At 41.1% G+C, this 17,918-nt stretch overlaps 1 protein-coding gene across 1 annotated transcript in view; it reads right to left on the bottom strand.

Annotated features, from left to right (window-relative positions):
- Positions 1-3,270: 3,270 nt before the first annotated feature.
- Positions 3,271-17,918, bottom strand: part of Elp4 (elongator acetyltransferase complex subunit 4) — a 208,986-nt gene continuing 194,338 nt past the window's right edge. The window contains exon 10 of the mRNA XM_005364033.2: positions 3,271-3,700. Coding sequence (XP_005364090.1) covers positions 3,569-3,700 — 132 coding nt within the window. The 3' untranslated portion in view covers positions 3,271-3,568. The remainder of the gene's footprint in view (positions 3,701-17,918) is intronic.

The raw sequence follows: 17,918 nt of genomic DNA on the forward strand, positions 1-17,918 counted from the left end.
TTTGACTAACTTGGGGACATCAGGTGAATGGAATCAGAGTTGAATTAGTCTAGGTCAGTGTTTTTCAACTTTCCTAACGCTGCGACCCTTTAATACAGTTCTTCACGTTGTGGTGACTCCCAGCCATAATCTTATTATGGCCTTTCTTTTTAGTAACTTTAATTTTCTACTGTTGTGAACTGTAATGTAAATATCTGATACGCAGGAATGACCCCTGTGAAAAAGTCATTCAACCCCCCAAGGTGGTCTCAACTCACGCGTTGAGAACCGCTACTCCAGGTGAAAATAACTTTTCTTTCCACCACAATGAAATTCCCAGGACGAACCTTCCAACAACTCTTACACGGTGGTGAACAACTGGCTTCTCAGCACTGCTTACATCACCTCCTCTTCCTGCTTAAATGAAACATCACAAATGGGTTTCCTAAAACTTCCATGTGTAGTGTTAGCGTTTAGCTGCTTTGTTCTTGAGCGTTTGCAGTCACAGGAGGGCACTGACTGACTATCTCTATTCACGTCCTTGTGCTCTGGGCCTTAATGTTCTCAAGAAAAAGTGATTTTTTTTGTTTTGTTTTGAGGGGGTGGTCTCTATATTGAGTTTATAGATGGCAAATACACATGATTCTGTTTTTCAATAACTTTTTTTTGCCTTGGTCATAGATGAATAACTGCTTGCTCATTTTTCAAGTTCAAAGTGTAAACCTTTAGGGCTTATATTGGTTAATTCGGATACTGTTGATGGTGACTATCTTGGGAATATAGTAATATGATGTCATAGAGATGTATTAATAGTGGGCTTAACTGATATGGGTTTCCCCACATGCCCTTGCTCTAGGTGTATGTCCCATTCATTAAAATTAAAAGACAGGGACTCAACAGCAGGATATCCCTTGCTTTTGAAGCATTTTCATTTGTTCTGGTGTTAGTACTAGAAGGTTCTGGGTGTAGTGATAAAGAATAAGTAAAAAATAAGTTAAGAAAAGTGATCTCGCTCAGTGGCTATTCACAAAAAATGCAGATGTCTCAGAGCCCTTTGCCTGAGCAACCTATAGTAGTCAAAATATTTACCTCACGTTAAAGAAAGGCAGATCTAGCGCAGGAATAAATACCAGAAAGGGGTCTGGGGTTTGCACACTAGAAATACTGAAAAGATATAGGGATATTATAGATCTTCTATTTGACAGTGTTCTTAAGTATTTATATTCCAGAGAGTTTAAAATATACGAGCAGAGTATACATTTTATAATGCAGCAGAAGGACATGCATGCATATATATATATATATATATATTGGCATGTAACATACATATATTAATGTTTGTATTTTGAAGAGCAATATTCTTATGTAGGAAGTTGTTGGGGTAATAGAGAACAAATAATCTCTAGATGAAGGAAAACATATTTTGAGAATGGGTTTGTATCAGAGGAAAACAAAAACCAGCACCGTACAATAGCAGCTTCTTCTTCATTATTATTATTATTATTATTATTATTATTATTATTATTATTATTAAAATGTGCCGAGGGAGCCTGAGAAACAACGTAGTGGATGTGGTGCTTTTGGAAAATCCAGGTACTCTATTTATCGAAGAGTTCAAAAAGTTTAATTTCTCTCTAAACTAAGGGTTCAAATATGCTTACTCAATTTCTAGGGAATTTATCTATTTGTAAAGCTCATACCTACTAAGAGTTGACTGTTAACTTTACAGGTGTCGTAGCCAAGCAGCAGACCAATGATTTATGAAGTATTTCATGAGCAATTTGCCTATGCGATGGCCTCGCCCTTCCTTTCAGCGTCAGATGCCATGTGAAGGTGCTGTGGCGTGTGTGGGGGATGACTCCCAGCGGGGAAAGAGGAAGGTTAGTTATTACACAGTCAAACATTCACAGTCTGTCAGAGGACGGCCGGCCTTCTGTGGATACCGCGCAACCTGACTCATTATCGATGGAAGAAATCAATTTTTTGAAGTTGTTTTAAATCTTAAAAGTACCTATCCTCAACATAAAAGCCCTTTAATTTTAACTGACAGATCAATTCTGAAACTTTATTTTGAAAAGAAAATGGGGAAGAATTTGTGTCTTTAGAATTAAACGAGATAAAAAAAATAAATCAGACATTCTAAAAAAATAAAGAAAATCAACCTGATTTTTTTTTTAGTGCTAATGAAGTCGTGGTGACAAAATAGTTGTCTTTTTGATTTTATCACAAAAAATAAACTGGTAGTGACAGGGTATGATGGAGAGATTGACGTCCTGGCAAATCACTGCCATTGATTCAATTATTCTAATTCTGAATAAGAGCTGTATACAGTCTGTGTTTATGCTACAGTGGGCTTTTTTTTTTTTAAGTGACTGACATTCATCATATTGGTTAGACAGTTTTAAAGAGCTAGTCTTTGTTTTCTACAATGTTGTCAAGAGCAAATAGAGTATAATTTGTGGTATATTAAAAGGAAGCTGCTTAAGATGTTAGTTAAAGGTGCTTCAAAATATTCTAATTTATTTGAAAATGTATTTTGGAAATTCAATTTCTGCCAATAGATGCTAAACATCTTTGAAAAACCTCGGGTCTTTAAGTACATGCCGGGGGCTTTTTACCTTTTACTTTGTCCTATGGTTTGTCAAACCCTTCAAGAATACGGACCTATGGCGCCAAACCCTAGTGTCTTACAGGAAAACTTGGTCCATATGCTGTGTTCCCAAGACACGTTCCATGTTAGAGACTCATTAACATGCCTAGCCAATGCTCATAGTTAACAAAGGGTTGAGGGGACACAATGGAAATCTGAGTTCGGTTCAGTTTTCCACTGTCTTAGAATCGCATTACATAAGCTGTTCACTGGGCTTGGTGGACATCTCTGGGACACCAGCGCCATTTCCATTTTGAATTTTGTCTGCTGACATAATTTCACAGCACTGATGTCGGTCATTTGGAAGTTCAGATCAGCAGTCTAGCCAGCTGCTTTGTGCAGCCCATCAAGTTCTGTATGTACTACTGTGTAGGGTAAGACGAACCCCCCAAATAGGACTTTTGCCTTTACCACTTTAAACAACAGGATGCACCAATGCAAACTGTTTCATATACTAGCAAACAAAACATTCTTTTAAAAAAGTCTTAACAGTTTTTGGTGACCTTTTCAGAAAAACAGCAATGTTATCACACACGGCTTGAATTCCCGTTCTGTATCTATGGGCTGCAGCACGCATATTACCATCACTCCTTGCTACAGTCCACGTAAACCAGGGACGATTCTAAAGCACACCAGGTTTGAGGGTTTTTTTTGGGGGGTGTTTATTTAAAAATGAATTTAGTATTTTTAAATTTTTCAGATACACAACAGCAGCTAAATTTCAAATGACAGTATTTCTGCTGTATTATTTTTGTACAAAAATCGGTGGAAAAAACAAACAGTGAAACAATCCAAACTGAGGAATGATGGCTCCATTTTGTAATCCTGTGTTTTTGAAAGACTGGAGGGTCAAATCATTAAGAAAAATATTTACATAAGCTATTCGCAATCATAATTAGGCGTCAGGTAATTCCGCATGCAGTTACTAAGGAGGATTCCCTAGAAGTCCAGGTGCTTCCTGCCTCCGGCCATCATGCCACAGCCTGGGCCCCGCTGCTTGGCGGCTTCTGCCAGATCCTGTTTGCGCGAACGGCTCACTGTGTCTGACAAGTCTGGAGGCAAATGCAGTCGCTGCGGTGCATTGTGAGAGAAGAAAGAAGAAAATTAAGTTTGCTTTCCCCACACTTCAGAATACAATATTATGCTCTGTTGATCAGCATCTCCTCGTGCATATGAAACCTCTGCTCAAACAGTTCCTCAGGCGCAGCCCCTCGGCCTCACAACCCACTCTTACTCAGTTTCCACCAATCACAGCCACGGTTAGAAACTGGACAGGGTTCTCAGTGGGCTCACTTCAGAGTCCCAAACTAAACCTAGTGAGATTTTTCTTTCTTAGGTGGGAATGAAAACACGCAAATGTACAAATTGAAAAAATATCATAAGCTACAGTTTTTTTTTCTGGTTCTGTTTTTGCCAGGGTCCTTAAATGCTTTTTAATCAACTAAGCTTTTCATGAATGGTGGATCCCCATTGATGCCTGCTCCTCTTTGTGTATAAGTTGACCTGATGGCTTTATTTCATGACTATCCTTTTTCTAGGGACTCCAGTTTTCACAGAAGCGTTGGCATAGCGAGGAAAACACTACTGGACAGCAGAGCTCTCAGAGGCACAGGTGAGCTAGCCACAGCATTCACTACATTTGCCTCAATGCACAACCCTGAAGTAGACTTTCAGAAGTGTAGCTTGGCATTGAATACCCCACTCCTGGCTTCATCTCTCCCCAGATCCAAGGTGACTTAAGCAGATATCCCATCCCCTGCCGGAACTGCAGAAGTTACTGTGGTTAGAAAAAGAAACAGTTTTAAAAGAATGTTGTTATTTTGAAAGGAATATAAACTAGGGACGGTGGCACCCACCTTTAACGCAAGCACTTACAACGTAAAGGCAGGTGAATCTTTGAGTTCAAGGACAGCCTGGTCTACAGAGCTAGTTCCAGACTAGCCAGGGCTACATTAAGAAACCCTGTCTCACATGCTCCAAAAAACAGAAAGGAATATAAAATTTTCTCTCTCTGACACACACTCACACACACACACACACATTCACTCACTCCAAAATTTGGTTGGGAGGTAGTGGTAGACAGATCTCTAGTGTGAGTTTGACCTGATCTGCAAAATGAGGGTTTCAAGCCAGGGCTAAATAGTGAGAGCCTGTCAAAAAAAAAAAAAAAAAACAAAAAACAAAAAACAAAAACAAACAAACAAAAAAACCCCAAAGCAAACCAGACAAAAACAAACAAACAAACAAAAAACAAAATTTAAGGAAGGAGCTGACTTTTTAGATCAGTGGATCTCACATCAACAAGCATGACTGGAAAATAGTCAAAAAGAAATGATCTGCATTGAATACATAGAGACTTTTTATATCATTATTATTCTATGCAATATAGCAAAACATCTATTCACATGGCATTCTCACCGTATTAGGTCTTACCGTAATCTTTAGGTCATTTAAAGTCTACAGGTGGATATGTGTACTATGCCATGTGTAGGACGGGCTTTGGCATGCATAGATTTTGGGATCTGCAGGGGATTTAGAACCACTCCTCCAGGAGTGACATGATTCTCCCTGTTGGGTGAGCACAAAATAGGAGGGCAGGGCCACAGGCAAGACAGGATAGGATAGGATAGTGATCTTTCATAGACAACCTGGCTGGGACCTTCATTTGGAAAACTCTCTTCAATGAAAAAAAAAAAAAAGGCTAGGACCGTTTTTGTCAAAATGTTTGCCCAGGAGCATATGCTCCTGCTGGAGGCTTTCCCGATGAAAGACTTCCTTGTTGTCATGTAAACACAAGCTGTGGATATTTAAAGACATTTAAGATAATTTATGAAAGGTTCTTCCTTGATTTGTCTCAAATACAAAAGCATTTCAGACGAAATACACTGCTGTACAGATGCATGCTCAACAAAGATGTCAGGCAGGTGAAGAGTTCAGAAAAACCTGGGACGTTCACACGGAACCCTTCATTTCACCCCCGGCACTCAGCCTGCTGCTTATTAAGCAACTGTTTGTTTCTTGAATCTCAGATGAGACCTATCTGTTCCCCAATAACTCCTTCAGTTCTTTGTACTCTAGTGTGTTCCACAGAGGATTTCGGCAGAAATAAGAGCAGGATACGCTCAGTGGTCTAAAAGGAAGCATGGCTCCCAGGTCTGAGGCTACAGGCATCTCTGCAGTGGTAACAGTCACTGACCATAGGAGAAGCAGGGGGAAAGAGATCTTTAATTATATCTGAGTTATCCGAAACTTACAGAATGTTAGCACTTGTGTGCATGTGTGTGCACATACCTGTGCACATGTGCATGCACAATACTGGAACCTCCCAAATGGTGAGTGGCCTATGGAGCCAATGCGGCAAACAGAATCTACAAGGCATTCTGAAGCGAGCAAAACACCTTCCACACACCTTGTCTCTGATAACACACTGACATGAATAAGGCAAGTGCACAAATCACCCTCACAGTGAACTTTTTAGGTTTGGATACAAGAAAGGTAGAGTGGAGGAGAACACTTTACAGAGATGGAACTTGAGTGGGCTCTTAAGTGATGGCCTCAGTTCTGACAAGGAGAATGAGATCTGCCCAACAGCAGGAGCAGTGCACTACAAGGCAAGGTAGATTTGAAGGTCTAGCCTGCACGCAAAATCTAAGCCGGAAAGCAAGTGCAGTTAGTTAGGACTAGCAAAATAAAAAATATTTTAGGGCCTCAACTATTTGCTTAGTGACTGCCTAAGCACCCCCTTCTCTTATCTAGGCAATGAGTGAGCCAACTGGCTAAATGCCATCCCTGGGAAAAAAGTGACATGTGACATGCTTGGAGATCTTTTGGGTTGAATGGCTTTGAAGAAAAGTCACATATTATTTATGTGCTACTTCTGATCATAAAAATTTGGGGATGATATGATTAATTATTCCTAGGCAAATGCTTTACTGGAAAGCTGCTTGTAGATTTTGTCCTCTGAAAATGCCAGAAGAGGGCCGGGAAATCTGTGCCTCTGTGTGGTTTGCTTGCTTTTGTTGATTCCTCGAATGTGGTCACCATGCAATGTAAATTCTTGAGCAGAATGTTTGGTTCTTTCTTTCCAAGCTTCCCCTGTGTGCCGCATCAGTGTGATGTGAAGCAGCAAGAAAGGAGCTCAGGTCCCAGCCTTGCCAGCTGTGTCAGGGAGCTCTCCTCTGAGGCTTCCACAGCCTGCACACACTTGACATGTAAACGCTCAGGTGCCGCTGCAGCCCACATCTGTCTTCTGAAAAAGTCTACCACATGGTGACCTTCTTTAAGATAAACTGCAAGGCTGCAGTGTAAATAAATTTTTAGATGTTGAGATTTCGCTGAGAAACAGTTTAAATAACAATGAATATGGTGAATGCATGAAATAAATGATTCTCCACGTTATAAACCCAACCAGAGGATTCATCTCTCTCTTTTCATACCCGAGCAAAGGCCAAAGCAAAAATGGGTCTTTTATCCTGAGCTGAGTATTTTTTTTATCTGATTTTGTTTCCTTAGATTTGGAGAGGGAAAGATTGCAGATGAGGCAGGGGTTGCATATCTAGCTGGCTGGCAGCCTAGATTTTGTCTTAGTACCAGGTCTGTATGAATAGAGGTATGAGAAAATAGGAACTCCTATGATTCCTACAGGAAATTGGGGGATTTTCAGGGAGGGATCTGATGTGATCAATGGACTCCCTTCTGCCACTACTGGATGGAAGGGAACAGCCTACTAAAATGCCCTGGCAGGTTCAGGGCATCTGCCAAAGGCATCTGCATTCCACAGAAAACCCAGGGTAGACCCAAGCAGCAGAGCTGACTGCTCTGTGGCTTCAGGGCTTCCCAAAGAGGATGCGACTTGGAGCTCTTCCCCAAGGTCTGCCTCTCCATTGTGCTGGGCTTAGCCACTATCTGTCCTTTCTGGGACAGTAACAAACTGGTCCTTTAGACACATAGAGTAACATTTCCTGTCTTAACGGTTCCCCAACTAATTCTTTTTCCCCCCACCTGCCAACCCGTGCTCAGTACCCACAGTTCCCAAACAGAAGGGTCAAACTAATCAATGGAGATTAAGCCTGGATTTGAGGCAAACTGAAAGTAAATCCCCACTAAAGTAGTTCCAATCACTTTATATGTTTTATATTTTGCCAAACGAAAAGCACCAGGCACTGTCTCTTTTTCTGAAGACCGCTGATGGAGAGCATTCCACCCTCAGCAGCTGGGCAGGCACTCATTGGCATCTTCACAGCTTCCTCATGTTCCCGGAAAGCCAGTCTGTGTTGCTCAGAACCACGGAACATTAATCTTTCAGAAGAGTTTTCTTTTTTTAAATTTTTTTTATGATTTATTTAACTTTATTTTATGTGAATCGGTGTGAAGATGTCAGATTCCCTGAAACTGGATTTTCAGACAGTTTTGATCTCCCATGTGGTTGCTGGGAATTGAACCCAGGTCCTCTGGAAGAACAGTCAGAGTTCTTAACCACTGAGCCATCTCTCCAGCCTCTCAGAAGAGTTTTCAATATATTTTCACTTTCTTTTAAACATAACAAATTGAATGAAAACTGGTTCATATCCGAAGAGTCCTATGTTAGTCTCCTACCTAAAAATCTGTCACTTTGGCTGATTTTTTTGGGTCCAGGGCTCTGCCAGAGACAAAGCAGACGTCATGGGGCAAGGGCACTGGGCATGGAGGTGGAGTGACAGCAAGATTCCTGCCTTTGTCCTTCACTTTCAGGGCGACCTCCCATAAGCCAATTATTTGTCAAAGCTCAATGTGCTCATCCACACAAAGAATCAACTGTCCCCTCACAAGACTGCCATGGAGATCAGATGACATGTACAGACACTTTGTGAACCATCATTACTATACTAACATAGTTAAACCTCTTTTGGTTAAAAAAGTAGATTTCAGGGAGCTTAGAAAGATATTTGTAGTAAAACATGATAGAAACAAGTGAGTTTAGGGGGCCAGGAAGTGCGTCTAGAAGTATATAGCTCACTATACATAGCTATAAATGACAACAATTTAGTTACTGGTCTCAGGACATAAGCAGAACCTCAGTGTTTAGTATATATCATCTCCCGTCCCCCCTGTGGCTCTGCCAAGAAACATAAAGGAAGTTGCACCCACAATTCCCTGCCTGGCTTCTAGGCCAGTGTCAAAGTGTATGGTTGTATTACAAAGGTATGGTGGTTTGAACGAGAAATGCTTCCCATAGTATTGGGCATTTTAACACTTGATTCCCAGTTGGTGGTGCTATTCAGGAAGGTTTATGTGGCAGCCTTGCTGTAGGAAGTGTGCCACTGAAAGCAGGTTTTGAAAGTAAATGCCTTACCTACTGTGTGGGAACTCCTTTAGCCAATAGCCTTTACGATACCTGCCCACGTTGGGTGTGGTCTCATGTACTATAAATGCAGACCTGCATGGTCATCTTTTCTGCTGGATGACTGGAACTTTTCTGTTCCAGTTCCCAGTGCACACAGAGGACTGCGGATTGCTACCCTTACTGTGGGTTTATCCCCAAATAAATAAACCTTTGTTATACTCCATCTGGGCTATGTGGAACTCATTGCTACAACTACAACCTACTAGTTTGTCTCTCCAACTGCCACACCTGCAGTGTGCTGTTCTGTTTCCCTGCCATCATGGATAGACTTCAGCACTCTGGAACCAGAAGCCCAACCAAACTCTTGCTTTCTTGGCTAGAGTGTTTGATTATAGCAATGGAAAAGTAAGTAATACAGAAGGCAATTTAGGATCCACCTCATTTTAAAAATCTGTCGTTTGCACATGTCTTCACTGCTGCCAAAATGGCAAATAAAGGAAATGTCAGAACATGAAGCTCCTCTACCTGGGTTTTAGTAGTTATTTTTCCTTCTTCACACAGAGGGGAGGAAACAAATGAACAGCAAGCATCCATCCCACTCCCTTGCAGAGTCTCAACTCTGTGGTGCCCTCACTTGCAGAGAGCTTGCTGGTTTCTGTAATCATGCTCTGTGTGATGCAAAGAATTAGAGTACAGGCTAAGGAGCCACAACAGAAGTATTCTTGTACTAAGTAAGAGTGGCTTTAAAAAGTAGAAATGTCACCACTCACAACCTCCTGTATCTCTAGGTCCAGGGGATCTGATGCTCCTGGCCTCTTCAGGTACACACACAAACACGCGCACATACACGCACACACATACACAAAGGTAAATATATTTTCTTAAAAGGTAGAAGTGTATTTATTCTCCACTTTACTCCCACAAGTAGGCAATTCTGAGCACAAAGGATTGGTCTGCCTTTTAAATAAGGGAATCCACTTCTGGCTCCAAGACTGATGCTGAGTGGGGGTGGGGGAAATGTGGCCAAGAAGACAGGACCTGGAAGTTGGCCATGTCATTTCGACTCACAACCCAAATTTAGACGCGGACAGACTGAGCTGCAAAACAGACTCTGAGTTTAGAAGTATGTAAAAAGGTTGATTAAGTTGATTACTATGGAAGAAAGAACAAATGCATACTGGGAGACAATCAGTACTATGTGACAGTTACAAGAAAGGCTGCATTAACAAAACCATCAGCATCCAGGAACTCAGAGCTGCAGTGAACCACGGCTCACTGCTTGGGGCTCTACTTTTATTTTCTGACAACAAAGCACACATCTGATTATTCCCAGGAGCCTAGAGTGGAGGAGGCTAAAGCGCTATTTTCTTGTTCTGTCTTGTAGGGAGACTTCCCTTTTCTCAGTGACGAATTTCCTAATAGAGGCACAGGGAAGAGGATGGAGTAGGTTTGATACACTCCTCAATATTCCAGGGTTTCCGCCTGTTGTCTCAGCTACTAAGAATGCCAGTGTCTCATGCTATTCTATAATTACATGTTATTACTGTGTGGGGTTTGGTATACGTGTATGTGCAAGCATGTGAGTGTATGGGTGTGTGCACGAGCAGCCCGAGCAGGAGAGTACATGTCTTCTATTACTCCCATCTTGTTTTGTCTTTCTCACTGACCTAGAAACTTGCCAGTTTGGCTGGTCTGGATAGCCAGCAAGCTTTGGGATCTGCTTGCTTCTGCTCCCCAGTGCTGAGGTACAGGCATATACAGTCATGTTTGGGTTTTTAGGTAGCTGCTTGGGATATGAATTCAATTTCATATGCTTGCAAGGTAGGTAGGTGCTCTTCCCAACTAATCAATTTCCCCAACCTCTAGTTATTATATTTTTATACTTTTACATTTATATTATTCAATAATGACTACATTATTATAACATAACGCTATATTGCAAGTCTTCTACATTTGGCTAAAATACTACAGTATAGTATACTTCTGCCTAATTTTTCACGAATTTTACACCATCTTCATATCCACTCTGGCCAGAGGAAACAATGCCAGAAACAACTCCCCCTTCCCCCACTTTTTTCTTTCTGAATTTGCAAGTGCTCATTTGGTAGTGGCTGAGTACTTTTGGAAAATAGGCTACTACACATGGTGAGGTTTTGGGATCATTATTATTTTTTTTTATTTTCTTAAGGTCCAATTTATTCTCAGGGTTTAAGAGTAAAATTCAATTAGTGTCATAATTTTTCACTATTCTTTGAATTAAGAAATTCATTTGGTTTTGGTTTTTCTTGACTGATCTGAAAATTAGACAACATCTCAGAGCTGGAACACTGCATACTGGCTGCCCATTGAAAAATGCTCAGGTGTGCAATTATTTTGACCGTCAATTATAACTGACAGTATTGTCTTGCCTCCAAATCTGCTTCCACCTCTCTGAAAGCAGACGGTGAAGAACTTGCTTGTCTAAACAGAAGTGTGATTTGTGAAAAGGCATGTGCCTGTGGCAGAGACTGCTAGTTTACTCCCAGGATCTAATCTCTTTAGAAAGTAAAGAATCCCTGAACACTAGAAGGGCACATGGCCTCCTTGAATAAAGGCTGCATTTCCCAGCTTCCTTTGCTAAAAGATGAAGCTGAGTGACTGCATCTTGGTCACTATATCTTGGGCAGAGGTGCCACGGTTAGTGTTTGGATGAGGTTTTGTAAAGGGAGTAGGCACTGACTCCTTCCCTGCCCTCTCAGTAAGCAAACCTCACCAAGAGGGCCCCATCTACCTCTCCTCTGGCCAGACTCTTTCCCATGGACTGGGTAATTAGAGGACTAATGAAGTGTGCATCTAGAGTCGGTGCTGGCACATGTCTATAATTCCAGGACACAGAAGGATCAGTAAGTAGTTCAAGGCTATCCTTGGCTGCTTACAGAGTTAGAGGTCTGGATTACATGAGATTCTGTCTCCCTCCTCCCCCTCCACCAAAAATGATTAAAAATCCTCTGTCTTTCTTTGTTGAATATGTTCTTGAGGCACAGAAACTCTGAATTGCCTGTCCAGATGGCTATAAGCCTGTACAGTTCTTGTTTTCATGTCTGTCCACTCATGAGTGCACTGTGCTGTGTGTGCATAATTTGAAGTTCCTGGAGTAGCAAAGGCATGACTGTTAGTGGGCAGTACGGACGTCGTGGATGTCAAGCTAGGTATGCACAAGTATATAAGAGAAATTTGTAGAAGAGAAAGAAGGTGGCCTGTAGAGCAATTCTCTCTGTTTCATGTTCTCAGAACTCTGATCCCAAATTTCAAGACAAGTTTTTTTTTTGAAAGAAGAGAGACATATTTAATGGCTTGACAACTTTAAAATGCTCTAACATAATAATATTGTCCCTTCTTTGCATTCTCGCTCCAGGCTCTGCACAAGTGTTCAGGACAGACCTAACTTCCTTTTTCTCACTTGCTGACATACAGACTTAAGGGCAGGTGCTGAAACAGCGGACATGGAGTCGCTATGGGCTAACAGGAACAAAACAAAATGACAGAATGAGTCTAGGAGCTTGGGTCACTCAACCTGGTCTATGCGAGAGAAAAAGACTTCGCATTATCCAAGGCACCCTCACTGGATCACTGGAACAATAGCATAACCTCCACCCCGTTAATATAGATCTTGGGAAATGACACAAGTAATACCCAAGTTCTGTGATATACAGACATTTTGATTGATTGGTTGGGAGGTGGGCAGAGATGCCAGAGATCAGCTTGTGATACCCAAGTTCTGTGATACAAATATTCTTTGATTTAGTGGTTGGAAGGTGGGCAGGGAGGTCAGAGATGAGTTTGTGATTGTTGTTCTTATTATATCTGTGATAACTTGGAAGGCAAACCTTATACCTCCAACCAGTGGCTCACCATGAAATGCTGAATAAATTTAGAATACTGGTTAACTCTTGCCATTTTATAGAGAGATGAACTCATGCTAGAATGAGGGCACTAGCAAGAAGGGACTATGGTTCTGTTAAAAAAGGTATGCTGCCTAGACCTCACAGTCTTAACCAAAGGCTTGAGAATCAGGGCCTTGCTAGTCTTAACCAAAGGCTTGAGAATCAGGGCCTTGCTAGTCTTAACCAAAGGCTTGAGAATTCAGGGCCTTGCTAGTCTGAAAATACCTGGACGTTCTTGTACCTATGAACTGGGGTGGCAACATTTGCCAATGATGTCTGTGCCCCTGAACCTTCTTAAAGACCTTCACTAAGAACATAGCTAGAAAATGGTCAGGCCAGGGGTGCTTATTTCAATCAAGCCTATTATTTCATGTGGTACCCAGGTAGCTACTTCTAAAATGAAAGAGATTTCAAAAAATAAGATTCAAGTCATAGAGTAGGCACTTGGTAGCCACTCAAACTGCCTTCTGGTGTTTCCTCCTCATAGCAGGGTCTGGAAAGATGTGGACGATGGTTATCCAACTCGATGCATCTGTGTACTAGGTTTAGAAGGTGGAAGAGAAGCAGGAGCAGATTTCCTGCTGTGTTAACTACTGCAATTGGCAGGCACTGATGCAGAGATGATTGTTCTGGCATCAGCGTTCAGCGAGTAGACGCTGGCTTCCTAAGCATGGAGAAGCCTTTGTGGGAGTGGAGGCTGGACTGGTGTTTAAGTGTCCAGCTAGCTGCCTCCTGAGGGTCAAGAAGCAGTTGCAGTGGAAAGTGGGACTTACTAGTCCCAAGGCTGTGGCCAAAGGGCTGTGTGTCCAGTTAGTAGCTTCAGTGGGGGACGCCCAGCTCCTCCCCTTCCTGTCCTCTTGGAGTCCAGTTTGGTGGCAATGCCCTCTAGTTCTCCAATGTTTTCATCCATGCCCAATGTTCTGTTATAGAACATCTTTCTGCATAAAATAATTAGGCAATATCTGTTTCATGCAAAGAAACAAACTCTGGCAAGAATAACTTGCACATGGAACTGAGGGGAAGTAAATGGGTCGGGAACATTCTAAGGCAGTGGTTCTCAACCTTCATCATGCTGTAACCCTTTAATATAGTTCCTTAAGTTGTTGTGAGCCCTAACCATAAAATTATTTTCATAGCTACTTCACAACAGTAATTTTGCTACTATTATGAACACAATATAAATATCTATGTTACAGATTCAATGCAATTCCCATCAAAATTACAGACCTTGAAAGAATGGTACTCAACTTCATATGGAAAAGCAAAAAACACAGGATAGCCAAAACAGTCCTGTACAATAAAAGAACTTCTGGAGGCATCCAGAATTTGAATCCCTGACTTCAAATTCTACTACTGAGCTATAGTACTGAAAACAGCATGGTATTGGCATAAAAACAGACAGGAGGACCAATGGAACTGAATCAAAGACCCGGATATTAATCCACACACCTTTGAACATGTGATTTTTGACAAAGAAGCAAAAAAAATATCAAATGGAAAAAAGCATATTTAACAAATGGTGCTGGCATAACTGGATATCAACATGCAGAAGAATGAAAATAGACCCATATCTATCACCATGCACAAAACTCAAGTTCAAATGGATCAAAGACCTCAACATAAAACCAGCTACACTGAACCTTACAGAGGAGAAAGAGGGAAGTACACTTGAATGCATTAGCACAGGAGACCACTTCCTAAATATAACCCCAGCAGCATAGACACCGAGAGAAAAATTAATAAATGGGACCTCCTGAAACTGAAAAGCTTCTGTAAAGCAAAGGACATGGTCAACCAGACAAAAGGGCATCCTATAGAATGGGAAAAGATCTTCACTAACCCTACATCAGACAGAGGTCTGATCTCCAAAATATACAAAGAACTCAAGAAATTGGTCATCAAAAGAACAAATAATCCAATAAAAAAATAGAGTACAGACCTAAAGAGAGAACTCTCAAAAGAGGAATCTAAAATGGCTGAAAGACACCGAAGGAAATGTTCAACATCCTTATTCATCAGAGAAATGTAAATCAAAACAACTCTGAGATACCGCCTTACACCTGTAAGAATGGCCAAGATCAGATCACTGATGACAACTTATGCTGGAGAAAATGTGGGGTAAAGGGAACACTTCTGTATTGCTGGTGGGAATGCAAGCTGGTACAGCCCCTTTGGATGTCAGTGTGGGGATTTCTCAGAAAATTAGGAAACAATTACCTTCCTCAAGATCCAGTAATACCATCCAAAGGAGGCTCAATCGTGCCACAAGGACATGTGCTCAACTATGTTCATAACAACATTGTTTGTCATAGCCAGAACCTGGAAACAAGCTAAATGCCCCTCTACTGAAGAATAGATAAAGAAAATGTGTTACATTTACACAATGAAGGACTATACAACAGAAAAAAAAAGACATCTTGAGTTTTGCAGGAAAATGGATGGAGCTAGAAAACATCATTTTGAGTGAGGTAACCCACACACAGAAAGACAGTTATCATATGTACTTTCTCATAAGTGGTTTTTAAAGCAAAGAAAACCAACCTACAAACCACAATCCCAGAGAACTTGGACAACAATAAGGACACTAAGAGACATACATAGATTTAATCTACATGAGAAGTAGATAAAAACAAGATCTCCTGAGTAAATTGGGAGCATGGGAAACTTGGGTGGAGGGTTGAAAGGGAGGGGAGAGACAGGGAGGGGAGCAGAGAAAAATGTAGAGCTCAATAAAAATCAATTAAAAAATATCTGTATTTTCTGATGTTATTAGGTGACCCCTGTGAAAATGTTTGATTTTCAAAAGGGTTGCAATCCACATATTCAGAACTGTTGTTCTAAGACATTGATGGAATTGGATTGCCAAAAAAACAACAAACCTGGTCAGAAGCCTATAGTTATTCAACCCCGAAAGTGATCCAGTCCTCAAACCTAAAAAAGCACATCTTTCAATGGCAATTTCATGTAGTGATATTTAAAATGGGTACAGGAATGACTTTGTTTGTTTGTTTGTGTGTGTGTGTGTGTGTGTGTGTGTGTTTGGGGAAAGGGTTTCTCTGTGTAACAGTCTTGGCTGTCCTGGAACTCATTTTGTAGACCAGGCTGGCCTTGAACTCAATGAGATCCTCCTGCCTCTGCCTCCCCAAGTCCTGGGATTAAAGGTGTGTGTAACCACCGCTGGTCAAGAATGACTTCTTAAAGGAAAAAGGAATAATAGGTGAGAAAGACCTTTTCACCTCCCCCTCTCTCTCTCTCTTTTCAGGGTCCCATGTATCTCAGGCTAGGTCTGAGTTTGGGAAACAGCAGAGGATGATCTTGAACTTTTGGTCCTCCTGCCTCTCCCTCCTGAGTGTTGGGACTACAGTGTTTTCTATCACATCCATTTTTACTGGATTCTGAGGGATTGAACCCAGGACTTTTCCATGATAAAAAGCCTTTCTACCAACTGAGCTATATCCCAAGACTCAAGGAAAATTTTTCTACACGCTACCAGGGCATAGGAATCTTGAGTTTTCTAGCAGGAGGAATTGTTTACCTATCCCTGGGTAAGGGAACAGGTACTTGTGGAAAGAATGTGAACATGGCCTTGGGTTCATATTTGACAGAGACTGATAATTTTCTGCCAACATCTATTCTCCTGTTTGTTTCTTTTAGTACTGAGCTCCTTAAACATATGACACGCATATACGTGTGTGTATAATATGTATATAAAAAGACTTCATTTCCAGACTTCCCTTGCAGCTAGCTATGTATGGAGTATATAAATAAGTTCAAAACAATGAGAAGACCAGGAGTGATGCCACACCCTCAGTACACTGCAATGAACTGAACTCAGTCTGGCTTCAGTATCCACAATTAATTTTCTATGCGTCAGAGTGTTTCTAAACATTAGAGATGTTGAGCAAGATAAGCAAGATTCATGAAACTCACTCCAGAAGGGATAATGCATACTTCCACAGTTCAAGGAGACATTGACAGCATAGGAGAGCAGGCAAATATGGACAGTGAAGGATATTTGAAAGGAACTGGAACATGGTGACATGGTACTACTAGCTGCGGGTACCATTTTAATTGGTGAAGATCTTCCTTAGAAGTACATCTATGCTAAGATCTTAATTTTGAGACAGGATTTATAAGATCTGGAGAAAGAAGATCCAGGTGATGAGAATAAGGTTGAAAAGTTATGAGGCAGGAGTAAGCTTGGCAGGTTTGAAGGGCAGCAGCTTTTCTGGACAAGTGGGCAAATGGTTATTAAGTGTGGCTGGCAGGCAGATTTGGTAGGGCTTCTAAATTATGAGAGATGATTTGGATTTAATTCTGAAGGGCAAAGGCGATCATAAAAGTAATATAAACATTTTTCTATGACTGTTGATTATTTCCTTACAAAGTCATCTGTGGATATTCAATAATGGAGAACAATAGTTACTGCAAACACTTGTATTTTATGAAAGACGTTTCCAGAGATCAGTGTACAAAGACTGTTTCACATGGTGTTTTCTTCTGATTCAGAAGAAACATTCCAGCATGAAGTGCTCACGTGTCTTCCCCGCCACTCCCAGCTTTCTTCTGCCTGCTCTCCTCATGAGGGGCTAAGTTCTGGGTGACACATCTAAGGAGAAGCTCCAGCACCAAGTGTGGGGGATATCTTACTCAGGTTGCTTCTCTTAAAAGAGAAATTAGAATCTTTGGGACTGCATGGTAATAACAACATATTCAAATCTTCATGTTCTCAAACTTTTAATTAAGATGTAGAAAAGTCATTGTAACAATCTTCCTGCCTCAACCTCCCTATAGCAGGGATTTATAGGTAGGAGTCATCATGTTTGGTATTGATTCTACTTTTTATACAAACTAAAGGGAGATTCTTTTTCTTCAGATTACCCCTTCTTTTACTCTCAATGTGCTGGGCTTAAAAAAAGCATTTAGATAACAGAATAATACAACTTGAATTGTTACCTAAAGTTGGAAACAGCAACAACAGCAAAAAACCATAAATGCCTTCCCCTTATGCCCATCCACCTGCTGCACCCTTGCACTTCACTAC

Source organism: Microtus ochrogaster (assembly GCF_000317375.1).
Source record: "Microtus ochrogaster isolate Prairie Vole_2 chromosome 14 unlocalized genomic scaffold, MicOch1.0 chr14_random_1, whole genome shotgun sequence".
Classification (NCBI taxonomy): Eukaryota; Metazoa; Chordata; class Mammalia; order Rodentia; family Cricetidae; genus Microtus; species Microtus ochrogaster.